Here is a 27776-nt window from a genome sequence, read left to right as displayed (position 1 = left end):
GTCTCTAGCAGCTCCCCTTGCCGTGTGCCCATCAATGTCTCTAGCAGCTCCCCTTGCCGTGTGCCCATCAGTGTCTCTAGCAGCTCCCCTTGCCGCGTGTGCTTCAGCCTGTCTTGAGCAGCTTCCAGCAGGGATTCTGCTGTTAGCTATTCTTTATGCCACAGAAACTAGTGAGACTCTGTGGTAAGAATGCTTTCGGCGTCTGCATAAATTTTGTGAGTTCATTTCATTGTGCAGTAGCTTTAACTATGTGTGTCTGGATATAAGAGCCCTGGCTCTCATCACTTGGAGCCAAGTCGGGTGAGCAGATTTGACTTCTAGCTGATAAGAGTGAACTGCCTTTTCCCCGATGGAGGAGGAGACTGTCTCAGGTTCCACTGGCTGAGTGTCAGCCTGTATTAATTTGTAGCTCTTACCATCTGCTGTGCACTTAGTTGTGCTGCAATGCAGCAAGCATGTTCTCAGCCACAGAGACTGAGTCGCGTTCTGATGTCTAAATGTATTAAGTCTTTTAATTCTTGTAACTCTGTCGGTTGGATAGTGTATTGTCTTCCTTTTTATAGATGAGGAATCAGAGCTGAGAAAGGACGTAAAGTGCCCATCTCACAGTGGTCAGTGACAGAACTGAGGGTGGGACTCTGTTCAGTCTAGATATTCATGGTGAAGCAGTTGTCCTAGTGACACCCTGGGAGATCTCCATCTTCTTTGTAGAGGGAGCTGTGGTAGAGCTGAAGCCTGGAGGAGGTATTAGAAGCTTTAAGAGGTGTGTTTAGCTATCTACGTTATGGACAACTAACAGATTCCTGCCATTGTGGCCATGAGTGGGAGTTGTTATTGAGTTCCAAGATTGGATGCAGTGAAATCATCATCTTCTCCCTTCTAATTATACTTGAAGCTTCATGGAGATTAGTTTTTTTTATGAGCCTTCCCTGTTGCCAGGTGTTTGGCATAGCTTTAGGCAGTGGTTCTTTATCAGGAGTTGGCCTGCTGGTCTCCAAGAGCCCTCTGGAAGCATAAATGCCTGCTGTAACTGCTCCGCTTGCTGGACACAGATTGAGGGTGATTCTGACACATTGTTCCTAAGTCGGTCTCCTGGACTGGAGTAGAAGTGCTATCTTTGGTCTGAGCTCACTCACCAGACAGGTCAACTGAGGACTTTCTTTTCCCCTGTGATCTTCCATGTTCAGAGACCAGCCCAGGCTTTTCACAGTGAGGGCATGAATAGTCCTTATCGAGCCTCTGTTTGTGTCATATTGGCTGATGTCCCCTTGGCCAAAGCTGAGAATACATCCAAGCCCAGAGTCAGCATGGACGGGAACTGCACAGGGTGTGGCACTGGCAGGCAGGTCATTGGGGTCATTATGATAGCAGTGTGCCACGCGTGTAAGCACCTGATAAAGTTAGCTAATCGAAAGGGCATTTATTATAAGGGCTTAGATATCCTAAAGCCAGGGGTAATAGTGCAGCCTTCGTTCTTGGTGCTCCGTTACAATTGTTATGATATACCTTCAGTTTGATCAGATGCAGATTCGTTCACTCTGTGCCAAGTATGAGAGACACAACACTAAATAAAATGAGCAGAATTTCCTACCCTTCTGACACCTTCAGTTGGGTGTTGCAGGCAATGTTGAGATGGATGATATACACAAACCAATGGGGTGGTGATAGTTTTAAGATTGGCCAGGGAAGATCTAACAGGCCATGTCGTGGGAAAGATGCTGACAAACACAGAACTAACTGCGTTTGGCTGGTCTGGGTCCGTGTACTCAGACATTACCTGTGCTTAGGTTACCTACCTGCCCCACAGCAGTGGGATTCAGGCCTAGGAGCCAGAACTAGGTGGGAAGCAGTGTGTAGGGACACACGTGCTAGAACAAGTGTGGCATGCGTGTGATCTGAGCTGGTACTCCTGGCTGCAGCTCAGTTGTAGACTGAGAAGCAAGGAGTGGAAGTTTCTCCTGGTCACTGGGCTGTGTGTTTTATTCAGACCTTTCTGTCTCCTAGGGAAGAAGCCAGCAGTGTTCTGGCCTTTGGATGAGGTGGTATAGTGACTGTGCTAACTACAGACGAGCCACAGGGAGAATATCAGGGAGTTAAAGTTAGTCCAGCATATTCAATGATTTAGCACAATAGGATCTGTATTAGCATATGAACTATTTAGTAGAAGATTTTGTCAAATGTGTTTCTCATCTTCAGTCTCTCTGCTTCTCTTTATGTGTTCTTTCATTCATTCACTCATTTCCCCCTTTCTGGCAGGAATGGGTAACTGCTACTGACATCAGAGTAACACTCAATCGCCTGAACACTTTTGGAGATGAAGTGTTTAACGACCCCAAAGTTCTCAAGTCCTACTACTATGCAATCTCAGACTTCGCAGTGGGCGGCAGGTGAGTAAACAAGGATTGGAACTTTGATGGAGAACTGTTTATGACTTTATTAGCATTTAGGGACCATGTGAATCTGGAAAGGCAAGCTACAATTTAGAAATTTTTTTCTTATCAGATCTTATTCTGGAAACTAAGCAATTGGGTGTTCTGAAACTTCAAGTCCACACCCACTGACCCTTTAAGTCCAGAATCCAGTAATAGAGCCTGCTGAGCTAAGGGAGAAGCCTTGACCTTCTAAGATCTTACAAATAAGTTAAGAGCAATCTGTAAATATGTAAAAATTCACATATAGGTTGAGCATCTCTGATCCACAAGCTTAAGCTGTCCTAGTCTGCTTTCTGCTGTTGTGATAAACCGCATGTTCGGGGAGGAAAGGGGTTTATTTATCTTACAGCTCTCAGATCACAGTCTGTCAGTGAGAAGTCAGGGTAGGAATTCCAGCAGGGCAGGAGCCTGAGCCCTGGAAAAGGGTTGTTCTTTATGGCTTGCTCAGCTTGCTTTCTTATACAGTCTAGGACCACCTAGGGCTAGCACTGCCTATGGTGGCTGGGCCCTCCCCATCAATCATTAATCAAGAAAATACCCACAGACTTAGCTACCAGTCAATCTGATGGAGTCTTTTTCTCATTTGGGGGAGTCCCTCTTCCCAGATGTCCCATGCTTATGCTAAGTTGATAGAAAAACTAACTAACCAGCACACAAAGCTTGATATTTCCTGATGCTCAGGTGACATAACAGGTGGTCAACATGCTGGTCCCCAGGGTTGTAGAAAATTACCTTCAGGCCATGAAGTTTGTGCTGTGTCCCACTCCCAAGATATAGCAGTCTGTTTTAGAAAGAAAGAAAGAAAGAAAGAAAGAAAGAAAGAAAGAAAGAAAGAAAGAAAGAAAGAAAGAAGAAACCAAAAACTTCCCTTCCTGGGCACTTGGAGTGGGGGTTGCTCAGCTTGTGCTAGTGTGCCCATGTGTTCTAAACAAAAGTGTCATGAATCAAGAAACAAAACTGCAAGGCTGGAGGAGCAGGTGGCATCTGGGTGGGTCTTAAATAACAGGTAGGAGGTATCTGCAGTGAGTGCAGGAAGATGGGTGTATTTCCTCGGAGTTCAGAGAGTATAACTTCACTTGATGGGAAGAAAATCTCTTTGCAGGACTGTAAACCAGAAAGATGGAGTTATGGTCATGGACTTTTTCCCCTTGTATTCCCCATAAGGTCTCTATGAAGCAGAAAAATTATTTTTGCATCTGGTGTTCCTGGCATGCTCAGGGAGATAGGTTTGACGTGTAACCATGAGAAATTGGGCAGTGTTTAACATGAGGCTATAAATCAAAGCTGGGTTAGGAAGATGAGTGTACGGAGAGAGTTTATGTATAGTGGTGCATAGTTATGAAGCCCATTACTGTATACGCTGGCCTGCAGAATCAACTCACAAAATGTTTAGGGTCAGTGTCCTAACAGGGTAAGGACAGTGTGGCTGATGGAATTTCTATTCCTGCTTTGATGTTGTATAATCTAGATATTAAACAACAAACGCCTGACATTAGGCTGCTGACAGATCAAAAGGGATGCAGAGATGCGTTTTGCTGTGAAGGGAAAATTACCAGGTCTTTAGTTAAAGATGCTCTCAAGGTCTAATGATCAGGAGAACGGTGGTACCATTACTAAATTTAGAAAGTGGGTTAACCTGGAGAAGATGATACATTTGGTCTTAGACTTTTGGAGTTTAGGTTATAGGAGACATTAAGTTTGTACAACCACTTAGGACAGGAGCCTTGGAGAAGGATGGGAACAGGGTTCTAAGACCAGGACTGATCTCTGCACATTGAAGATGATTCCAGTGTGCACAGGCATTTTTAGGTGGTAGCTGGAGCTACAGAATTACTCTTAAAGGAAGCGAGTGAGAGAATGTCTCTGCTCCAGCCACATTCATATCTCTGTGAGTTTCCTTGGGTTCTTATTACTATACTTGCCTCCAGGGGGATCCTTCAGCGACCTCTGCCCCTGGAAAGCCCAAGGGAATAATCTGTCTACTGGACATCTATGGGGAATTTATTGTCAAAGTCAGCATCTTACTTCCTTTGGTGGGAAGCATTAATCATGAGGGTGAATTTCTGCCATATGTTTTAACTTACGTTCTCTTTAGTCCTGTATGCAGAAACTGGGCATTTCCCAGGGGCTCTGAGAGAGACTTCATCATGTCTGTCTGGCAGGTGGGCTTTAGGCACACTGTAAGTGGCAGGGAAAGGTTCCAAACCCAGGTGACCTGGTGTCAGACTTTATGTAATTCTTAGCTACCATCTTCTGCTGCTTCCTGGAAGTCTTGACATTAGGAAATATCCTGCTGGTGTTCTTGGAAAATGTTAGGGACTTTCTTCTGTCTAGTTAATGTTCCATCTTGTGTGAGTGTGCGTGCTTGTGTGTCAACTTATCCTTGTGAAGTTCCTTAGTTTATACTTTTGAATGGTAAAATTCAAAGAATTCTTAGGTTGCTTCTGGTTTTTGTATGCACACTCCCTCTGCATTGTTCTATGACCTTCCAGTGATCCTGTTGTTGCCTACCCCTTCTCTTTCCAGGTGTAAGTGTAACGGACATGCCAGTGAGTGTGTAAAGAATGAATTTGGTAAACTGGTGTGCAATTGCAAACATAACACATATGGAGTTGACTGTGAGAAGTGCCTGCCTTTCTTCAATGACCGGCCATGGAGGAGGGCAACCGCCGAGAGTGCCAGCGAGTGCCTGCGTGAGTGCCGCTCATGTAGCCTGTCCCTTGTCTTAGGGTTATTGCTGGAAGAAGGGATGGTTGACTTCCTCACTGGCGGAAACTCTGAAAGGCACTGCTGGGGCAGGGAGCTAAACCTCACGCTCACCAGTGGGAAATGATGGATGAAGGAAGTTGGTCGTGAATAAACCCACATGGTTTTGTCTCCATCATGAACATCGGCTAGGGAATAGAGTCACCAAGGTTCAGGAGTTTGCATAGATTCAAATACTGGGTCAGTGTGGCACCTCTTAGATGTGACCTCTGTAATCATCATGGCCCTTTAAAACCAACCATCTCTCAGTATTCACAGGAAATGGGTTCCAGAGCCTTCCTTAGATACCAAAATTCATAAATGTCCAAGCTCGCTGTATAAAATGGCATAGTGCTTGCTTGTGACCATGCACCCTCTTCCATGCTGATCATCTGCAGGTTACTGAGGGCATACAATGCAAATGCCATGTGAATAGTTGTCCTATATTGGGGAACAGGGACAATAAAGAAAAGTCTGTACATACGTTAGTACTGACATCACCCCCCCATACTCTCTGTTGACAGTTGACGGAGTCCGTGTGGCTCCAGGTACAGACACAGCCATCTCCTCATCAGTGCTCACTCACTAAGCAGCCAGCTGGTTAGTGTATGCCAGGTACAATGAGCTAATTTGCAAAAATCATTTTTCCTTTATCTAAAGAGAAAAGTGGGAAGAACTTACCCAAACATGGCCTGGAAATCTGGGTGACTTTGGAAGGAGGGAAAAGCCCTGTGCCCTAGCAAAGGTCAAAATGAAGAAATTAACAATTATTTAGCCTTCATAGTGCCATGACTTGTTCTGAACAGACTGAGAGGAAAACTCAAGGAGAGTCATGATTTTCCCAAGACTTAATACAAACCAACTTTAAAGCAACCACAGTGTTCTTATGTCTTAATCAGTGTGGGAATCAAAGGAGTAAGGAAAAGGACACTGGGTATGTACAGTAGTTACCACAGGGCCTTGAGAAGGCCCACCTGCTCGTTTACGACTGTTTTTGTTGAGCTGCCTTGAGCAGAATTTATTGTGCATCTTCCCTTTCTCTCAACAAATCCTGGAGCTGCTGATAAACTCTACAGCTCCCTCTGGCATTTCCCAGCATCCAGTGAGCTCCTTCAGCCCCATTGCCACGCTAATGTAATTGGATGTTGTAAGATGAGGACTGGTGTAAGAGCCATGAAACACTCCTAAAACATATCATCTAGACACACGTGCGTTTGTAAAGGTGCATGCATATGGATGTCATATTTCTAGTTTATGCAGGAAATAACAAACAAAATAGTGTTTACCACTAGGACACGAAGCAGCTATGGCAGCTAACAGAGTTTGATAAGGAGCTCACTGAATTTGCCCCCCTCCACAGTCTCCTCAGCACTAACCATTCAGCGTGAAGTAGTCACATGACTATAGCAGACCATTTGGGACACTGGGGCTAGACAGAGAACAATCCAGTTGCCTTCTCTCATTCAGCTGTTAATGAGAGGCACAGCCCATGCTGTAACTTTGGGTTGGAGCAGAGTGGGCATGGGAATTGTTCTGCGTCATGATCTTGGCACCAGCCCACTACTCAGCAGGGCTGGCTGACTGCAGGGTGAGGGAGGGCAGCTCAGGGAAAGAGAAGTAGTCAGTGAAGGGGGGCACTATACAACAGCTATTGAGAAGGGGTAGGCACTGAAAGATGATTTAATAAAACTCCATGTCTTGGGGCCAGCAATTCAAGTTTCTAAAAATGTTTTCAGTTGTAATTCTGTAGTAATCTATATTGTACAGAAAAAGAAAATATATATTCAAATGTTTTTAAAAATAGTTAATAACTCTCTCATAAACCAAGCAAAACTTTGTTTTTGTGTGGTGACTAAGAACTTATATATGCTTTGGACAGGTTAAGTTTGAGAAAATCATTTTACTATAAACAGAAATAAGAACTCTGTGACCACAAATATTTATTTGTTTATTTTGGAGACAGGATCTCACTGTGTAGCTCTGGCCTGGAACTCCCTGTGGAGACCAGGCTGACCTCAGACTCATAGAGTTGCCTTCTGAGTGTTGTGCACCACGCCCGGCCAGTTACTTATTCTTAAGATATTGTTGTGTTTAACATATCATCTAGTTGGAACTGTGGTTCTGCAGCAGATGGACTAAAGGTCCGGACTGCCCTGTAATTCTACTTTCATCGTCAGGAGTGCTAATTTAAACCTACATGTCTCATGGTCCCTAGTCTGGATAGAGTAATCTGGCCCTTTGAAAGCTAACGTCTTAATGTGTTTGGGTTCTTGAGGAACAGATGTTAAAGCTGCATGATAAATTAGTGCCTGGTTTTCCTCTCACTACTACAAGTAGAGGACACAGAGTCAGAAAAATGGGCGTGGTGGTGCACACTGTTACCCCAGCACTGGGGAGCCAGAGGCAGGCAGATCTCTGTCTCTTCAAGACCAGTTCTGCATAGTGAGTTCCAGACCAGCCAACACTATATAGACAGTTAGAAAATGGATCATTTGACTCAGCTCTTATGGATTAATAGCTACTAGGAGACAGATTCTTTTCTGAGTGTGTGTGTGTATACACGATTATTCTTTTTCTATAAGGATGGATATTTCCTAGTAAGTGATCATCAGGCTATCTAAAGTTGGTTTTCTACTTGGTTTTCTTTAAACGATGTGCCTGGTAGTTGTTCTATATTACCTGCCACAGAGAAGTAGGGAATTGTGATCTGGTTTCTTGGGGTCTTTTAAAATGCTTTCTTAAAAGTATGCAGGTCTTGGGGGGCCATAGTGATGACTCAGAGGTCAAGAACTCTCATCTTCTTCCAGAGATTATTTCCAATAAAGCACACTTTGGGTGGCTCACAACTAGCTGCAGGGCATCTGACACCTCTTTGGGCCTCTGTAGGCACCCCCCCCCCTACACACACATGGCATTCACTCAGATACACATGTACATTTTCTTTTTAAAGGTATACACATCTGATATAACTTGTATGTTTTGATCTATAGCCTGTGACTGCAATGGTCGATCCCAAGAATGCTACTTTGACCCTGAGCTATACCGTTCAACTGGACATGGTGGCCACTGTACCAACTGCCGGGATAACACCGATGGTGCCAAGTGTGAGAGGTGCCGGGAGAACTTCTTCCGCCTTGGGAACACTGAAGCCTGCTCTCCATGCCACTGCAGTCCTGTTGGTGAGTGACAGGAAGGAGCCGTTCTACTGGATGCAGTAAAATGGCACAGGAGTCTCCCGAACCCAGAAAAAAGCTTGGCATCCTGAGCGTGTGCGCAGTAAAGGGCGACAGTGTGTGTGTGCAGTTAAGGGCGACAGTGTATGTGTGCAGTTAAGGGCAGCAGTATGCGTGTGCACAGTTAAGGGCGGCAGTATGCATGTGTGCAGTTAAGGGCGGCAGTATGTATGCTGCTCTAGCCTTCTAATGCCTCGTCCTGCCTCTACGCCTCTCTTTCACTCTGATGAAGTTGAACTTTCAGATCATTTTCTAGTGTGTATAGAAGAAGTAGTAGTTCTGTAAATAATTAGCAGCTGGGTCATAGAGACCATCTGAACTTTGCCTGAGGGAGGCTTCCACTTGTTAATGATTTTGTTTAGTCTAATCTCCTCAGAGGGCTGAGCTGTGTCCAGCATGTTAGTGTGTGTTTAGAGACACACAGCATTTGTCGCTTGTGCTTTTTTTTTGAATTAGGCTAATATTTTGTTGTTTGTGCCGATGTATAGTGAAATTCTAGATGAGAATCTTAAGGAATGTGTACTGGCCAGAGAGGTGACTGGCCTTTGTACACAGTGTATCCCTGGGGACTGTTTTGTTCGAGAGTGAGGTAAAAAACTAAACTCTTATGGCTCATGAAGCTATGATTTACAGAGAGCTCTAGTTTGGAATTTGGTCCTTGTTTTCTCTGAGCATCTAGAGATTACATATTGGCCATCAGGTATTGCTTTTAGCTTCTGCTCGTGTTTCTTTTGACACTGGTTTTACGTCCCCATCTGTCCAGATGTGGAACTGAACGTGAACTCGTTGACTCTTAGGTTCTCTCAGCACACAGTGTGACAGTTACGGCAGATGCAGCTGCAAGCCAGGAGTGATGGGTGACAAGTGTGACCGCTGCCAGCCTGGATTCCATTCCCTTACCGAGGCAGGATGCAGGTAAATGTTTTCAGAACTAGAGATTGGTCCTGAATCTGCGCAGGAAAGTGGGAACACTTTCCCAGCAGGGATGGTCAGCAAGCTTCAAGACTACCATGATGATGCCCCTGGGGTTTGGAGAGTAAAGAGTGTTAGTGGTTGAAGTTACTGTGCACAGTGTTAGGTCTCATCATGGGCAATGAACATTCTCCTCTGAAACCAAATATAAAAGTAGTAGGAGTTTACTCTGCCCTTTACGTAAAGCCTTTGGCTCCAAGAGTAGGTCCCTTTCCTCATTGTTGTGTTCTGTTCCCGCTGAACAGGCCATGCTCCTGTAACCCGTCCGGCAGCACAGATGAATGTAATGTCGAAACAGGAAGATGTGTCTGCAAAGACAATGTTGAAGGCTTCAGCTGTGAGAGGTAGCTCCATCTTTCTCAAACTGTTGTTCTCAAGGTGTTAGATTTTGGGTGAAACCGGTGACTGATGCTGGCTTCATCTCTTTCAGATGCAAGCCTGGATTCTTTAATCTGGAATCATCTAATCCTAAGGGTTGCACACCCTGCTTCTGCTTCGGGCATTCCTCTGTGTGCACAAATGCTGCTGGCTACAGTGTTTACGACATCTCCTCCACCTTTCAGATTGGTAATTCAGCCCTGATTCAACTCTCAGCCCCTAGAGCTCTGAGACAAGTGCTACATGGGTAGTTTTTGAATCAGTAACTTGAGGGTTTTTGATACTAGAAATGTTTGATGTTATTTAATGTGTATTTTTTTCCTTGTGTGGCCCTTTAATGAAAACATTCATATGTTTTAGAGCACTGACTGTAGTAAGCAGTTGACTACAAATGTTTTATTAAAAATACAGCAAAATGTATCTTTCAGGGATAGCGTATATATAGGTCTAGAGTCAAAATTTTTTATTGATGATTTTTCTCTATATAAGGTGCAGTATCACATTTTGTGGGCTTGCGTATAGGATGCTTGTCATGTAAATGTGCCTGTGTCTTCATTCTCTACCGGCAGATGAGGATGGGTGGCATGTGGAACAGAGAGATGGCTCGGAGGCATCTCTTGAGTGGTCCTCAGATAGGCAGGACATCGCCGTGATTTCAGACAGTTACTTTCCTAGGTATTTCATCGCCCCTGGTAAGTGAGGCCGGAAGGCAACGTGGATGTCTGGGTGCTTTTCTTTGTCTTGGTCTCACATTCTGACTCAGCCTGATAATCTGCCTTTCAGCCAAGTTCCTGGGTAACCAGGTTCTGAGTTATGGGCAGAACCTCTCCTTCTCCTTCCAAGTGGACAGACGGGACACTCGCCTCTCTGCAGAAGATCTTGTGCTTGAGGGAGCTGGCTTGAGAGTTTCTGTGCCCTTGATCGCCCAGGGCAATTCCTATCCTAGTGAGACTGCTGTGAAGTACATCTTCAGGTGAGACAGTGCTCTCTGTCAACTCAGACCTGACAATGGAGAAAGAAAAAGTGGGGGTTTCTTGTTTGTTTCTTCTGAGTTGATCTGGCCTCAAGGTATATGTTAAAGAAAAACTCCTGGGCTAGAGGTAGTGGCTCATGCCTGTTGTCCTAGACCATTGGAGGTTGAGTTAAGGGGATTTCCAAGAGCTTAAGGCCAGCCTAGGTTACATATCAAAATTCTCTGTTAAAAAAAAAAAAACCTTCTGGGTTATTGAGATGAACCTTCCTTTATCTTCTCTTTTCTAGTTGTCTGAGAAACTGGAAATGCTCTCCTTTATTTGGTTAGCATGTCGGTATTGCCTGCAGTGGCGTCACTGAGCAGAGCAGCCTCCTTGCAGACTCTTCTTATAGAGGTTATGTGCTCTTTATATCTCTCCAGGCTCCATGAAGCAACAGATTACCCTTGGAGGCCCACTCTCTCCCCCTTTGAATTTCAGAAGCTCCTAAACAACTTGACCTCTATCAAGATCCGGGGCACATACAGTGAGAGGAGTAAGTTGTGATACAGTTTAGGAATAATTAAGATGGTGAGGTAGGAAGACTCATGTTCTGATATGTTCACACTGGTTCAGACTGTTATCACCTGTGTATTAAAATACACGTTGAAACCATCATCAAGGATCTGGAGAATATTCAGTAACAGTATTACTTTATAATTAATAAGCCAATTGAAATTCCATTATATATAGATTTTCTTAAAGTCTGGTTCAGCTTGCTTAATCTTCATTTCTTTTTATTTACTGCCATGTAATTATCAAGTGATTTGAACTGTTGGCTAAATTATGAGAAATCATATACTATCCAGTGAACATTTGCTTTAATTTTATATAAAAGTTTAAAAATATGCCTTCAAGCACTTACTGATAGGACTTTTCCCCTTTGGTAATGTGAAGGTTGCAGCTTGGATGTCTTGGGTTTGCTTGCTTTTGAGCTCTCTGCATGAGTGTCCATATAAAAATGTCTTATGAGTAATTGCTAATGCGGACCTGAGCCCTTGGAAGAAGTCTGAATTATAAATGTAGATTGTGTCCACATTTTGGATATTTACTTTTACACTTAGAAATATGGCAGAAAACAGAGAAAGGGAATGGAATCCTAGAAACACAGTTTAGGGCTGTGCCCTGAGGCCAAGGGAGGAAAAGAATTTGGAGAAGAAAATAATTGGAGGTTGAGGATAAGACCACCACCAGGTTTTAGGTGGGAGTTGAGAAGCCTCTGGCGAGGAGGTTGGCTCTGGCTCCATGGTGAAACTTAGTGGCTCTGAGGAAGATCGCTGGACTCCCTGAAAGGTAATTTTGAATGAGATGGTAAAATGAAGAATATTCTCTTGAAGTTTGGCTGCAAGAGAGAAAAAGAGATGAGCTATCATTTAGGAGTAAGAGCAAGATTGAAAGAAGAGTATTTTTAGGTCAGGGAGCTGTAAGAATGTTTAGATATTAGAAGAACATCATAGCTCATGATCTGACTGGCAAAAACCAGAAGCATACTAAAAGCTACATTCAAGCCAGTACTGTAAGTATCCTTGGCCTAGGTAGTCAGTTTCCACGTGAATTATATAAACAGAAGTAATGCTCCATAACATGGAAGGAATGTACTGTAAGCAAAAGTCTGTGAAGAACTCCAGTAGAATAGAATTAAAGGGAAACATGATAGCATCTCCAGAGCCCATGTTTATACCCTTAGAACTTCTGCTAGATCAATGGACCATCGTCTAACTCAACAATAAGCCTTGTTGTCCTTATGGGAACGGAAGCACACTCTGACATGGCATAATGGCTTTGGGGTTATTGCATATTTGTCAGAGCTATATAGTCTCTCTGTGTGTATATAAATTTGCCATACCTCTCCTCCTGTACCACTTGGTTGTCTTAAATGCTATTTTCCGGTTATCATTCCTGGTTATGACATCAGGTCATCGTCAGTTTTGTCTGGACTCTTGGGTCTGGTTCTTACACGTTGCTGGCTCTTCATAAGCATTTGGACCCTGGAAGGCACGTCAGTGTTTCTCTTTCCCACACACAAACAGGTGCTGGATATTTGGATGACGTCACCTTGGCAAGTGCTCGTCCTGGGCCTGGAGTCCCTGCAACTTGGGTGGAGTCCTGCACCTGTCCCGTGGGGTATGGAGGGCAGTTCTGTGAGATGTGCCTCTCAGGCTACAGAAGAGAAACTCCGAGTCTTGGACCTTACAGCCCATGTGTGCTCTGTACCTGCAACGGACACAGTGAGACCTGTGACCCCGAGACAGGTGAGAAGGTCCTGAGGCCACTGCTGGACCCGATGGTCCTTTTGCCAGTAGTAGTGATACCCATTGATTAACATGTCACATACCTAATGACTTACCTTTATCTGTTCCCAAAATAGGTGTCTGTAACTGCAGAGACAATACAGATGGCCCTCACTGTGAGAAGTGCCGTGACGGATACTATGGAGATTCAACCCTGGGCACCTCCTCTGACTGCCAGCCTTGTCCCTGCCCTGGTGGCTCAAGTTGTGCCGTTGTTCCCAAGACAAAGGAAGTGGTGTGCACGCACTGTCCAACTGGCACGGCCGGTGAGTGTGCCCTGCTCATCCCCCCCTTCAGTGTTCGGTAGAGTTGTCAGCGTTTGCACGGCCTGCCTCAACTGTCCTCATAACCTTGGAGGGAGAAAGGTGTAGAAGCAGTGAGGGCCACGTCCAAGGCTGTGTGGTGAGACACGGGTGGGTCTGTCATCTCTCTCAACGTGAGAACCCAAGCTGGCCTTTAGCGTAGGCTTGTCTGGAATTGTTAATGTGAAATAGCAGTTTTAAAATTATTTTTTAAATCATCCTTTCGGTATTTCAGAGTTGGTCATGACCCCTCCCTGGCTCCCCTTGTCTCTGCTGTGAAGGACAGAAAGACAAAGCCAGGGCTGGAACAGTGTGTCACTCACTCTAAGCTGAATAAGGAGTGCAGGGTTTGAAATGTGATCCTAAACTTTAAAATGAAAGGCAGGTTACCCTGTGTCTCTGTTGTAGTTTGCTATGAAGCAAGTTTCAAGCTTTTGAAGCATAGATCATGTGTGGAGTAACTGCATTATCAGCGTGGCTGGAATGCTACCCTGGTGCTCACGTGGAGATGGCTCTGAGGGAGGCTGGTGCTACCCGCAGCAGGGCCAGGAGGGTCCCTCATTCCTAGTCTCCTGCGTTCTGCATTCTGTTTTCTGTCCTACCTCATTTCCTATATCCTTGGCTCCGCTTATTGCCCCCTGATTCTGTCTGTCAGGTGTAGTACTCAGCAGTCAGTGCTGTGGCCGTGCTGGGCAGTGCCCGCCGACTGTCCCTCCACGGTCAGAACTGCCACTCTCCTTGGTTTTCTCTTTTCTCCTTTACCATTTGGTCACCTCACCTCTTTATCTCAGCTGGGGATTTCCATCTGAGTTTGATCCATAGTCCTCCCTGAGGTGATCAGATCTTTTCAGACTTCTGCCTGGGATTACAAAATCCGTATCCTCAGTCCTGGGCCTCCTCTCCTGAGTAACAGCCCATTGCTCCCCCCCCCCCCCCCCGTGAAGGGCTGGAGGCATTCTGTCTGCCCTCCGCATCTGCTCTCCACCTTTTCCTACCCCATGAGACCTGTGTGCTGCGTCAAATCCAGCCTCCTGTGGAGTTGGGGTAGCCAGAAGCGTACACCTGAGATCAGAGAGGAGGAGGGCAGTTTTTATTTCAAGGCCCATCTTGATGTGGTCCTTAGGGCTGGTGACCCCAAGTTGAAGTTCTGAGCTTCTGAAAGGTAACCCCAAGAGCTCTTCCAACCTTGTGATCTGGCAGCTGCTCTCTCCATGCCGCCTGGAGCACAGGCTGTCACCTTCATCCCTTGAGTCCCCGTCTCTACGTAGCTTGGTATCGCAGCCCCTTCAGTAAACCCCGAGAGCCATGCTAACTGAATGTGCTAATTTCCTCCATTTCTTTCCAGATTCATGTAGCTACAGTCTCAGATAAATCTTTTTTCTCCAGTTCTAACCCTCTCTCTTTCCAGTGGTCTCTAGATTACACAACCTGCCTGTGCAAGCTAAAATCCCTGGGCTTACACTTGGTGATTCTTTCTTTCACTTCTTAGAAACAACCCTCCCTCTCCTTCCTTTACTGCTGCTGTCCCAGTCTAGCCACCGTGGCCTCAACCGAGGTTGTTTCTCCCATGGGGCTCCCTGCTTCACCTGCTTTTCTGAGATCGGCTCTTCATGTAGGAGCCGGAATAATCCTTTTACAAGGGAATCAGATTATGTTACTTTGTCAGTGTTTTCTCTTCTGAGGCATCTTACTCTGTAGTTCTGTGTCCAAAACTCCCAGGCTGACCTCAAGTTTGTGATCTTCCCGGCTCAGCCTCCCAAGTGCTGAGATTATGTGTGTAACCGTGCTCTGTGATGGTACCACGTAAGAACTCTCCAAGAACTAAGATGAGGAAAGCACTTGCTGTCAAGCCTCCAGACCCGAGTTCAGCCCTGGGATCACACGCAGTTGAAAGAGAACCAAATCTCACTAATTTTCCTTTGATCCCAATGGTCAGGCCATGGCATGTGTGCACACAGACAAACAAACAACACTTCAGTTTAAATCCAGATTTCTTCCTGCCACCCTGCTCTGACTTGGGTTTGTTGGTTCTGCTTCTGTGTGTGGCCTTGTTCAAGAACGTTTCCATGGTATTTTCCTGGCAGAGTTCTCTGTCATCATTCTCATCCTCGTGTCTCACACCGAGTCTACAGTGGCCTTTGCCTTCACTGTCATTTGAGCTGGCTGTGTTTGGTTTAATGCTGTTGTACTTGTCCCCATTGAAGTCTTGTGCGCGCGCGCGCGTGCGTGCGTGCGTGCGTGCGTGTGTGTGTGTGTGTGTGTGTGTGTGCTGATCCTCCCTCACTGCAATCTAAGTGTCATTGGAGCAGAGACCACACCTACTCGCTCACAGCCTGGAAGAGTGGTGCACATAGCAGATGCTCACCTACAGTTGTTTAGAGAATTAATAGACCAGATGCTTGAGAAATGTTAGGCTCATTTAGGCCCTATTGGCTGCATAGATGTCAAGAGCCCATCTTGAGCTGACAATGGCAGGGAATGAAAGGATGGAGGAGAGCAATGAGCATGGTGGAGAGAGCCTGAGTCTGGCTCCACCTTTTTCCTGCTGGTCAGTAGAGCTCCCATAGGATAGTGTGCGGTACCTGGTTCTCTTTTAGAGTTCTCTCTCTAGTTTACACTGGCTGGCAGTGCTCAACTAGGGATGGTGTATGCCTTTTAGAAGATAAGAAAGACCCTGCTCACCCTGTTGTTTGGAAAACTTAAAGCATCAAAAGTAGTGCTTTGTCTTATTCAAGTCCAGCCAAAGCCTGTGTGGATGTACTATTCGTTGGGAATACAGAGTTGGTAAATCCTGAGCCTGTCTCATTTACCAAGAATCTTAACATTTTAACATGTGATCTTGGTTGTCGAAGAATTTGAAATGAAGTAGACAAACCAGGGACCATCCTACTGAATGAGTATGTCAAGGCCACTCCCATTGGTCTGGCCCAGTGTTGGGGCCACAGCCTGGGTGTCTTGATAAGGCTGCCTATGAGGAAATATGAATTCAGAAAACTGTATAGTGCTCTAGTGTTGCTTTCTCCTAAATAAACGGCTGCTGTGGACCTGGCTTTTTCTTCTGTGGACTGGCACGGTACTGTTGAGCCACTGTGTGTGTAGCACAAGCCCTGTATGTTATGGCCAGACTGGACAGTATGTCCCTGTTGGTCATCTACAGCAGGAGAGCCTCAGGCCTTTCTTTCTTACCCTCTGATTCTCTCGTTCCCAGGCAAGAGATGTGAGCTCTGTGATGACGGTTACTTTGGAGACCCTCTGGGCAGTCATGGGCCCGTGAGACTGTGCCGTCCATGCCAGTGTAACGACAACATAGACCCCAATGCGGTTGGCAACTGCAACCGCCTGACAGGAGAGTGTCTCAAGTGCATCTACAACACCGCCGGCTTCTACTGCGACCGGTGCAAAGAAGGGTTTTTCGGCAACCCCCTGGCTCCCAATCCTGCAGACAAATGCAAAGGTCAGCCACTGTCAGATTCGGGTGCACACACCTTGATGTGCGCATTCGTCGTGTGTCTCTTTCAGTACTGACAGAAGTTTGCACAAATGCAGTGCTGGCCTGTGAAAATGCGGTGTGAACCACTTGCACAACTTAAGACCGCTAGACACCACATTAAAAAAGTGAAACAGGAGAATTCATTTTAATATATTTCATTTAACCTAATATAACCACCATTTTATTGCTTCAGCTGATAATTAGTTGAAAACTGTTAATGAAATGGGTATTCTTTTCCCACCGGACATCAACAAAGCCAGTGTGTTTTTCAATTGATGGCACATCTGCCCAGATTACCCAGACACACTGTATGTGACTGGGCGGCTTCTGCACCTGACAATACAGGCCTAAAGACCTGTGCTCTATTCTCCCTGGTGATTTGCATCTGTTGCTTTCTCTGTCTTCCCCCAGCCTGCGCCTGCAATCCCTATGGGACCGTGCAGCAACAGAGCATCTGTAACCCCGTGACTGGGCAGTGTGAGTGTCTGCCTCATGTGTCGGGCCGGGACTGTGGCGTTTGTGACCCTGGCTTCTACAACCTGCAGAGTGGCCAAGGCTGTGAGAGGTGAGACTCTGGAGCCTTTGGAGGGAGAAGTGACCTTTTCTGTCTGTATCACAAGAAGTACAGATCCTCAGGTCACAGTTAGTGGCTGACTTGATGTTGTTCAGGAATTTTTTTAAGGGCCTTACATAGGAAAAGCACTGCATGAGAAGATATAGGAGACAGACTCGGCAGGACTGTGACCTGGGAATCTCTGTCCAGTTCTTGGTCAGTGCCGGTAGGGTTTCAGAATGGGGCATCCTGGTGCAGGTGAGGCTTGCCAAAGAGCCCTGAGCAGCACTCACAGAAAGGGCTAGAACCTTAGGGACTTAACATTCCACCTAATGGTCCATAACACCCTGCCTTTGATAGAGAATGTTGCTTACAATCTGCTTTCCTTACCTTAGAAATGTCTTGTGTTTCTTTTCAGGTGTGACTGCCATGCTTTGGGTTCCACCAACGGGCAGTGTGACATCCGCACTGGTCAGTGTGAGTGCCAGCCTGGCATCACTGGTCAGCACTGTGAGCGCTGTGAGACCAACCACTTCGGATTTGGCCCTGAAGGCTGCAAACGTAAGAATGGTGGCTTGCAGGCCGTGTCTCCCAATTTCAACTAATGCTCTAAACACAGAGAGAACCCCGATAGCCTGTGTGGCCATCGTGGAGACTAGTCTGTGAATATTATAAAACTCTAAATCAAGGGCTTTTCTGTTTCCTTTGTGACCGCCTTGTTAAGGTCACCTTTTGTGAGTTTTTTATACTTCTCTTTGCAATTTTGTTTTCTAAAAACAAAACAAAACAAACAAACAAACAAAAAAACCTCCTTCTGAGCCCTGAGCTTGCCCACTCTGCCTCATGAAACTTGTTTATTGATCACATTATCATTGCAGATAAGGAAACAGTAATGGGTTCTGTTCAGTATTTGTTGACTCACTGTGCTTATTCTCCGCCCGTGGGGCCTTTTTGGTTTGGCTGGATATAAACATCTGCTTCTCCTTGGCATAAACACTTGCCTGGAAATCCGAACAGTTTGGGTTCTTGTGTTCTGAATTCCTTCGTTTCTCCTGTGGTATGCAGCACAAGCCACTGACTCAGCTCGGTGAACAAAGTGAGAAAACAAACTGAAAAATAATGCAAGAGAAGTGTTAGCGTTTGGGGTTTCTTATTTCTTAGAGAAATTCAAGCTGTGGAAAGATGAAAGTAGAGAGGAATTCCTGAAGCGTATGAAAAAGAACACTACTTAGTTTAATAATCACCATATGTGTGTATACATACACAGACAGACACACACACACACAGGGTTTTTCCCCTTCCCTGAGTAGCCCGGGCTCACCTCACTTCCCTTTCTTCCACTTCTCAGAGGCACATTCTCCACCATTCTGGTAATTCTGTAATGACTGTGTCCCAGGGGGATGGGGAGACGGCTCAGTGGATAAAGTGCTTGCCATACGAGCAAGAGGAACTGAGTTCAGATCCCCAGCACCCACATAAAAAGGTAGCTGTGCATCTGTACCTGCAGTGCTGAACTAGGTAGATCCCTGGAGCTCATTAGCGAGCCAGTCTTCCCTGTTGTTGGGAACTAGGCACAGTGGCACACACCTTCAATCCCAGCATTCGGGAAGCAAAAGTAGACAGATCTCTTGTGAGTTGGAAGCCAGCCTGGTCTACGTAGTGAGTTCCAGGCCAGCCAGGGCTACATAATGAGACCCTGTCTCAAAAACCAACGACAGAAGTAAGGCAGAAAGTGATAGAGGAGGATAGATACCCAGTGGTGACCCCTGGCCTCTGTGGGCACATGCATGTGTGTGCACAGATGAACACATACACCACACACAAAGAATGTGCCTCAAAGGGTGCACATTTTAATTTACAACTTAAATGTCTGTCTTCTCTGCCAAATGGACTTTCCTATCTAGGATCTCATAAATGAATTTTTCTAAGTGCTTAGAATGATGTTACAACCAGTTCAGATGGGAATTGTCTTAATTATCCTCTTGTTCTGTAGCTTGTGACTGCCACCACGAAGGGTCCCTTTCACTCCAGTGTAAAGACGATGGCCGCTGTGAATGCAGGGAAGGCTTTGTGGGAAATCGCTGTGACCAATGTGAAGAGAACTATTTCTATAATCGCTCTTGGCCTGGCTGCCAGGAGTGTCCAGCTTGTTACCGGTTGGTGAAGGATAAGGTAAGCTGCCAGTAGTGTATTCATTTGTTCGTTCATTCATTCATTCATTCATTCATTCATTCATTATTTCTCATCTATTCAGAGGACACCAAGTGGAAACTCAGTGTACTCTAGGCTCCAGAGAGAAAAATGGTGAACACGTTGGATCTGGTCTCTCTTCTCAGAGGCATACTTTCTAGTTAGGGGGAGTGACCAGAACTGCATGCATAAGAAAACACCCGAGATAAGAGGTGGAAAGAGTAGGAATGGATAATATCTATGGGAAACTGGGTAAGGCCTCTGCAGGGAAACTCTTGTGACGTGAAAGCCGAGGGTGAGGAGAGGGAGCCATGGGAGGAGGAATGCCGGGCAAAGGCCTGGACCCTGCCCTGTGGAGGATCTGTAGGACTGTGTTGGCGGTAAGTGAGGACTTTAGGGACTATTCCCAAGTGCGATGGAAGCGTATAGAGGTCCAGTTGTACTTTCAGAGGAGTCCCGACTACCACATGAAGAGTGCTCACTAGGGATGGGATGAAGGGAGAGCCGTTGAATGGGTGGGATAAATAGGTGGGTGAGAGAGCGGGGTAGGGAAAAAGAAGTCTCAAGAAAAGGCTTGGACCTTGAGGTTTTCGCTTTATGTTGCTGGAGATGCTGTCTACTGGGAATCCCCAGGGAGGACAGGTCCTGGGTTCAGTTTGAGAGGCCTGGTGGAGCTGTCAGGTGCTCAGGGGGGAGCTGGAGAACTGTCAACAGACTGTGTACGAGAAGAGAGTGGTTCTAAGGGTTTGCTTTGGAAGCCAGAAGAAAAGACAAGCCACTTCTGCCTGTGCTGCCTGTGTGTGAGGGCACAGTCCCCCCACTTCCGGGGCTCCCCGTGGCTCCCACAGCACCCACAGCCAAGTTCTCTTGTCCTCCTCAGGTTGCTGAGCATCGAGTGAAACTCCAGGAGTTAGAGAGCCTCATAGCAAACCTCGGGACTGGGGACGAGACAGTGACGGACCAAGCCTTTGAGGACAGACTGAAGGAGGCAGAGAGAGAGGTCACAGACCTCCTCCGTGAGGCTCAGGAGGTCAAAGGTATACATATCACGCTGAGCGACTGTGATACATTTCTAGTTTACAATTAATATGGTTTTTATAAAGTTCCCAGTTTTGTTTTTTGTTTTTTTGTTTTTTTGGTTTTTCGAGACGGGTTTCTCTGTGGTTTTGAAGCCTGTCCTGGAACTAGCTCTTGTAGACCAGGCTGGTCTCGAACTCCCAGAAATCCGCCTGCCTCTGCCTCCCAAGTGCTGGGATTAAAGGCGTGCGCCACCACCGCCTGGCAAATTCCCAGTTTTTAAACTACTTGCAGAATATGTTTTTGTTTTTTAAGTGTTATTTTAGACAGAGTCTCACTGTAGCCTAGGCTGACCTGGCGTTCATGTGTATTCAAGCTGGTCTCAGACATGTGGCAGTCCTCAGCCTCCTAAGTGCTAGGATTACAGGCATGAAAACTGCCTGTCTGGCTGTAAGGTATTTTATTTTAAAGGCAACATTTTAAAAATGACCTATAGTCTTATTGCTTTAAGATGAAATAAACAGGAATAACTTCCCACTATATCAAAAACTATTGGTTGTTCAGGTTTGAAGTATTTTATGAATCTGTTCCTTTACATACAAAGAGTCTGAAGTTGAAAATATCATTAAAGTCAAGCACCTTTTAGGATGTTTGTTTTCCAGCTACAACTTCTGAGGAACACTTTTATAAGAAGAAAATTAGAATTTTTATTTTAATCTCCCACTGTTCTAGTGGGTGAGAATTTATTTGGTGTATGGTTTTATTTTCTTCACTGTGACTCAGAGAACCAAAAAGCAAAACAAAACAAAAACCACAGTCTTCAAGCATTGGTTGAACAACTAGCTACTGAATAATCAACACTTGGCATTTGTAAAAAAGAAGCCTTAGAAATCAGTGCCTGTGTATGAAAACATTTGTCCGATTAGCACGCTATGTGTTAGCATTGCATAAAAGTGCACATTGTATGTACCACACCCATCCTAAGGTCTTCTGCACACGCTGTGACGAGATTTAAGAGAGAAAGGAGATCAGCCTCAGACTTCGAGGACAGATATTTTAAAACACTCTGCTGACTTTCAAAGAAACCTGTTTTTAAAAACTTTAAAGTTGAAATGTTATTTTAAATCAAATACTTGCTTTTTGGATCACTTTAAGTTTTTGGTTTAATCCTTGCTTTTTTTCTAAACTTGGGCAGACTCTACAGTGGTTGAGTGCCTATAGTAAGCCTGGTGCTGAGCTCGGTCCCAGTGGTGGGAAGGCGGGCAAAGCTGTTCCTGTCTTCAGGATGCTGCTCACCATCAGGCGAAGTCCCCTGTGTATCATGGGACAAGTGTGTTCTCAGGGGCACATAGTAAATGTTCATTAAAGTTAGCATGCATGGGGCAGCAGTGACCAACTCCACTTTGAGTTTATCGATATATATTCATTTTGCAGTTACGTGGAGAAGTTTGCCTATCTAAAAATTTAGATCAGAAACTAAATATGTTGCTTTTTTTCTACATATAAGTATCGCTTATGTATAGCGTTTTAATTTTAGATGATTATTGAAATAGGGAAGGAAGTAACTGGACATATTTTGTTTTGGCAAGTTTGTTTGATTTCTTTTTTTATGAGAGTCCACAATTTGTTCCATGTGAGATATTTTTTAGAAATTGAAAAGCATAAGGTGTCAGTGGCCTATTATAATGTTAGATGCATCTGCATCTTTATTTGGGCTTGTTTGTTGGTGTCATTTTGAGTGGTACACACTGCCTAGGAAGAATGGACCACCCTCCCCTTAGGATGTTCATTGTGTCAGCCACTTTGGCATGTGGTTTTCCATTGACATGCTCTATTAGAACAATAGATTCCCATGTTGTTTGGTGTACTCTAGCTCATAGGGTTGGTTATATTCTGACTTGTCAGTTAGGCTAATCACAGCAAGCTCTTGGCTAGTACTACCAATGTACAAGAGTAGGCCCAGGGCCAAAGAAGGGCAGCAAGTCTGGGCACTTATCATTCTATGTTACTTGGTATGGCTGAGCTGCTGGCCACGTCCTCTGCCACAGTAACCACGTATTTTCCTGTGCCCACGTAAACAATCTGCTGGCCGGAAACTTCACCATACTTCCTAGCACCACCTGCAAGCTGGCAGCACGGTGGTTTGTTGCTTCCTCTAGCCCTGGGATCTTCCTATGGACTGGGGTAGAATTTTCTTTCCACGGTTCCTCAGCTGTGGAGTTCGCAGCTGGCCTTCCCCGCGCAGGTTCAGGCTATACAGGAGTGAGAATGCCTTTGTGCTGTAAGGACTCCCTTGTAGTGGAACCGAACCTAATCTGCAGATCTGAAAGAAGATGGCATGGACGGTTCGGGGCTGACAGGTAGACACTGGAATTGAAGGACTGACATGAACAGTTAGTGTCTCTGTTGTCTTTTCTGGTGCCATCTAGAGAACTGGACAGTGAGGTGTGGCAGTTGGTTCCTCAGAGTCTAAAGCAGTGGTTCTCAACCTCCCTTATTTCTAAGTAATACATTGAACATAAAAATTATATATAGTCATAGAGTAATAATGTTTTGATGTCGGTACATATATGCATTGCACAGAGCTTAAATCAGGTTAAACACCTACCCCTCAGACATTTATTATTTCTTTGTGGTGAAAGCTTTCAAAACCCTTTCTTCCAGCCTTTTTAGGCGCTGATTTTCCTCGTTGCCCCGCTCACTATTCAGCAGTGTGTCAGGACTTCTTAGAGCTCTCTAAGGCTCTGCCCACTGCCCACCCTCCCCTCCCTTGCCTTCTGCTGCACGCTCACACGGTTTTGTTCCCGTCAGCTGTTTTAAACTTCCACATCTGGGTAAGGCCCGGTGCTCTTTGCTCTGTGAGTGTATTCGCTCACGAATCATCGCCCTCCATCTATGTGGTTGTAGAAGATAGGATTTCGTTCCTTACGGTCACACCATCTCTTTGTGTTTATGGACCGTTTCATTAATCATTGATTGGTAGACCTGTTTATTGTTTTGGCTGATTGGCTACTGAGAAGAGTGTCTCAGTGATGGGATTACAGGTGTCTCCTTGACATCCCCTTGCATGTGGGATTGGGATTCCTGGATCAGGTTGGTTAGTGCTAAGTGCTTTCTGTGATGGCTGTACTGACTCCCGTTCCTGACAGAGTGTGCAGATTTGCCCTTCTCCGTGCCCTCACCAGCACGTGTTCACCACAGTCTCTTTGCTAGTAGCCGTACTGAATGAGGTGACGCTGTCTCTCATTGAAGTTTTGACTTGAATTTCCTTTGATTGATGGTGTTAAACATTTTTCCAGATACCTGTGTGTCATTTGTGTGTCCTCTTTTGAGAGATGTCTGTTTATGCATGCTGCCCATTTGTTAACTTTTTCCCCTTTTCGGTAATGAATTTTTAAGTTCTTAGGGCTGCCAGGTGCGCAGCTTGTACTTACTCCCCGCCCGCCCCCTTGGCTGTCTCCACGCTCTTGGTGGCTTCCCTTGCTCTGCAGCCTTTCAGTTTGATGTAATTGCATTTGTCTAATTTTGCTTTTATTTCCTGTGTTTTTGGGGCCTTGTCCAAGAAATCCTTGCCAGTTCTAGAGTCCTGAAGCACTTTTGTTTTCTTTTAGTAATTTCATTATTTTCGGCCTTCTATTCAAGTGCTTAGCTCATTTAAGTTGGTGTTTATAACTGGTCGGGTTAAAGGTACAGCTTCATTCTTTGTGTGGCAGTCCGCTTTTCCAGTCCCATTTATTGACTCAACTCTCTCTTTTTCCTGGTGTGTTTTTAAACTTTTGAAAGCTGGCTGGCTGCAGATGTGTGGGTGTATTTCCAGGCTCTCTTCTGTTCCAAGAACTGGTTGATTTTAAATAGAACTTGAATTTTTGTATGTTAATAAAAAACCTCCTGACATATGAGAATTTAATATTGGCAGCCTTTATATTTGCACAGGTTTATAATTATCATTTGATTTATTGGGACCAAGCATGAGGTTTAAGTTCAATGGAGTGGTAAAGTGCAGTTTGAGGGACTCTGTCGAAGCAGAGATCCAATAAAAATTGCATACATGTGCTGGGACAGAGGTGGAGTAGGGAGGAGCAAGAAGCATACATGGTTTAAAATGCAAAGAAGTTGTGTTTACTATACATCAGTGTTGTTTTGTTTGTTTGATTTTGAGTAGTCGGGGCTTTATTTTGTATCCCTCCATTCCATGTAGACCACACTGGCCAGGAACACACAGAGAGCCACCTGCTTCGGCTTCCTGCATGCTGGAATTCAGCGTCCATCAACCCCTGGCGTCTGCTTCAAGCATACTTTTTAATAGTTATGTGTCAGGTTTTTAGGCTGATACACTTCAATACTATGCAGTTGTGATTAAATCTGACACAGTACAAAGATCCTTTTTCCTTTCCTTCATCAAGCATCTGCATGCTTGATTGTCTCTGCTTTGCTGACTTTCGTGTAAGATTGTGGACCCAGGGATGGATAGGAAAGGGACTCAGTCACCTGGGACAGACAGCGAGGTTGGGAGCAATGCACACATGCCAGGGTACAGTAGAGGCATCGCCTCTGCTGGGGGTTGGGGAAGAAACAGAGCGCCTCAGTTTCACATAGATGGTATGATGATCATTTTCAGGCTGTCTGTCTGCAATGCTCTTTCAGATGTAGATCAGAATTTGATGGATCGCCTTCAGAGGGTGAATAGCAGTCTACATAGCCAAATTAGCCGATTGCAGAACATCCGGAATACTATAGAAGAGACCGGGATCTTGGCTGAACAAGCACGGTCCCGCGTGGAGAGTACGGAGCAACTGATTGAGATTGCCTCCAGGGAGCTTGAGAAAGCAAAAATGGCTGCTGCCAATGTGGTGAGTGACTCTGAACTTCCCGTGGGTATGTGGGTTGTTGGGAAATTTGTAGCAGGTCACTCTACTCCAGCGAGAATCCACTCCCAGTGTGTCTTCATCCTACTACCTGGCACCCCAGAGCAGGAGAGCCATGCAGATCATAGTCATTGAAGCGGTTGTGGCAAAGCTAACAGAAACAGCTTAAAACAGAAGAGGGCTATTTGGCTCGTAGTTCCTCAGCATGGGCAAAGGACAGCTGTTGGTAGTAGCAGAAGCGTGTGGTATCTGCTCTTACAGCAGCCAGATCCAGAAGCCAATGAGACAGAAGCAGAACAGGCTATACCACTAAAGGCCTATCCCAGTGATCCACCTCCTAAGTAAGCTTCCATAGCTGCCCCTAAATGCCAGCTGGGAATCAGGTTTTCCAACACAGGAACTTGAGGGGGGTTAGCTCAGTCTAACCTCAACAATTGTCACAAAACAGAAGGACCTGGATAGAAACAGAGGGATGTCTAGGTTCTTTCTCTTACTTCCCTTTTCTGCAGCACTCAAAATAGAAACAGTTTCCAACCAGAGGTGCTGATCAGAACTAAAGATCTCTGAAAATAAGAAAAAAATATTTTGCGTAAGAATTAACAAAAATTAAGTCAAGCAGTGGTGGTGCACACCTTTAATCCCAGCACTCAGGAGACAGAGGCAGGTGGATCTCTGTGAGTTCGAGGCCAGCCTGGTCTAAAAGAGCTAGTTCCAAGACAGGCTCTAAAGCTACAGAGAAACCCTGTCTCAAAACAAAGCAAAACAAACAAACAAACAGAAAAAGAATTCACAATAATTAGTGTTAATACTTGCTTTATTGAATTTAAACAATTTAGTCTTTTGAAAATCCATGTTTTATTTCCTCTTCAGTCAATCACTCAGCCAGAGTCTACAGGGGAACCAAACAACATGACGCTGTTGGCAGAAGAGGCCCGAAGGCTTGCAGAGCGGTAAGCTGCAGTATGCTGCGGGGTTCAGGCGCAGTGCCCCAGCTGACCTGTGCGTGCAATTCTGTCCCCTCCCTTCCATGCTTTCCATTGTGGGCTTGCCCTCGCTCTAATGTTACAGCTCTGCAGACTCTTTCTTTTTCACTTTGAAATCGGAATAACTTATCTTAAATATTAGAATATACTAGCTTAGAACAAAATTATATTTACATATATCAGATTTAACTTTTTTAGATTTTTTTCAACTTTAAAGCCTTCAAATTAAATATTAGAATATACTAGCTTAGAACAAAATTATATTTACATATATCAGATTTAACTTTTTTCGATTTTTTTCAACTTTAAAGCCTTCAAATTTATAGATTTCTAAGGAACCCAATAGAAGTTATTAATTTAAAATTTTTACATTAGTTTTCAACAAATATTTTATTTTCATTAGAAAACACTTAAACTCATTGCACATTTGAAAGTAAGCCAAAGAACACTGATCATTTCATTCCTGGCTTGTTTGCTTTTTAGACACTTTTAAATTCATTATAACTTCTTTGGAAGGCCTTAAAATGTAGGTGACCGTGAGAGCAGGCATCTTTGTATGGAGTCCCAGTACAGGCACTCAGTGCAGATGTCAGAAGTGTTGACTTTGTCCAGAAGGGCGGCACTGCCCCTCACAGGTGCAGGTTCCTTTCTGTTCTGGGTGAATGTGAGTTTGTGAGCCACGTAATCAACTTTGCAGAACATTCACGGTTGTATGGGTTTATTGCTGGATTTTCTTTCTTTTTTTTTTTTTGGTTTTACGAGACAGGGTTTCTATGTGGTTTTGGAGCCTGTCCTGGGACTAGCTCTTGTAGACCAGGCTGGTCTCGAACTCACAGAGATCCGCCTGCCTCTGCCTCCCGAGTGCTGGGATTAAAGGCGTGTGCCACCACCGCCCGGCTTTGGATTTTCTTACTAAATTAGGAAGATAGCTAAAAACATGGAAGCTCCCAAGAAATCTAGGTCCCAGAAACTTACTGATGTGATGGGCTTCACATGACGACGTAGGATGAAGTTTCTTTTGCCAAGGAGAATGGCCACAAAATGGGTGTCACAATTCAACATGAACTGTTAGAAGTGAAAAATCAATTGGCATTGTTACGCAGCTAAGATGTGTTGCTTGGCTGGAGTCCCCATTGACTTGTTCATTGCTATTTGGTGTTGCTTTTTCATCCAGTAATTAGGTCAAATAAGAAAAGTTTGAAGACAGGCTGTGTAGAGACTGTGCAGTAACTGTGGAGACTGTGTAGTAACTGTATGGAGACTGTGCAGTAACTGTGGAGACTGTGTAGTACTTGTGGAGACTGTAGTAACTGTG

General features: G+C 45.0%; 1 protein-coding gene across 1 annotated transcript in view; it reads left to right on the top strand.

Annotated features, from left to right (window-relative positions):
• The window catches only part of Lamc1 (laminin subunit gamma 1), a 120841-nt gene that overhangs the window by 78525 nt on the left and 14540 nt on the right, over window positions 1–27776 (top strand). Inside the window, exons 3-20 of the mRNA XM_005363873.3 lie at window positions 2257–2387; window positions 4959–5125; window positions 8168–8356; window positions 9208–9325; window positions 9628–9726; window positions 9813–9949; window positions 10330–10452; window positions 10544–10733; window positions 11154–11266; window positions 12801–13022; window positions 13139–13327; window positions 16572–16817; window positions 17265–17418; window positions 17825–17967; window positions 19400–19578; window positions 20477–20633; window positions 25258–25463; window positions 26349–26428. Of these exons, the coding sequence (XP_005363930.1) occupies window positions 2257–2387; window positions 4959–5125; window positions 8168–8356; window positions 9208–9325; window positions 9628–9726; window positions 9813–9949; window positions 10330–10452; window positions 10544–10733; window positions 11154–11266; window positions 12801–13022; window positions 13139–13327; window positions 16572–16817; window positions 17265–17418; window positions 17825–17967; window positions 19400–19578; window positions 20477–20633; window positions 25258–25463; window positions 26349–26428 (2843 nt within the window). The remainder of the gene's footprint in view (window positions 1–2256; window positions 2388–4958; window positions 5126–8167; window positions 8357–9207; window positions 9326–9627; window positions 9727–9812; window positions 9950–10329; window positions 10453–10543; window positions 10734–11153; window positions 11267–12800; window positions 13023–13138; window positions 13328–16571; window positions 16818–17264; window positions 17419–17824; window positions 17968–19399; window positions 19579–20476; window positions 20634–25257; window positions 25464–26348; window positions 26429–27776) is intronic.

The sequence above is a fragment of the Microtus ochrogaster genome (genome assembly GCF_000317375.1).
Source record: "Microtus ochrogaster isolate Prairie Vole_2 chromosome 6 unlocalized genomic scaffold, MicOch1.0 chr6_random_2, whole genome shotgun sequence".
NCBI classification, from domain to species: domain Eukaryota; kingdom Metazoa; phylum Chordata; class Mammalia; order Rodentia; family Cricetidae; genus Microtus; species Microtus ochrogaster.
Note: the sequence above shows the minus strand (reverse complement) of the source record. Positions and strands in the feature narration are given on the sequence as shown.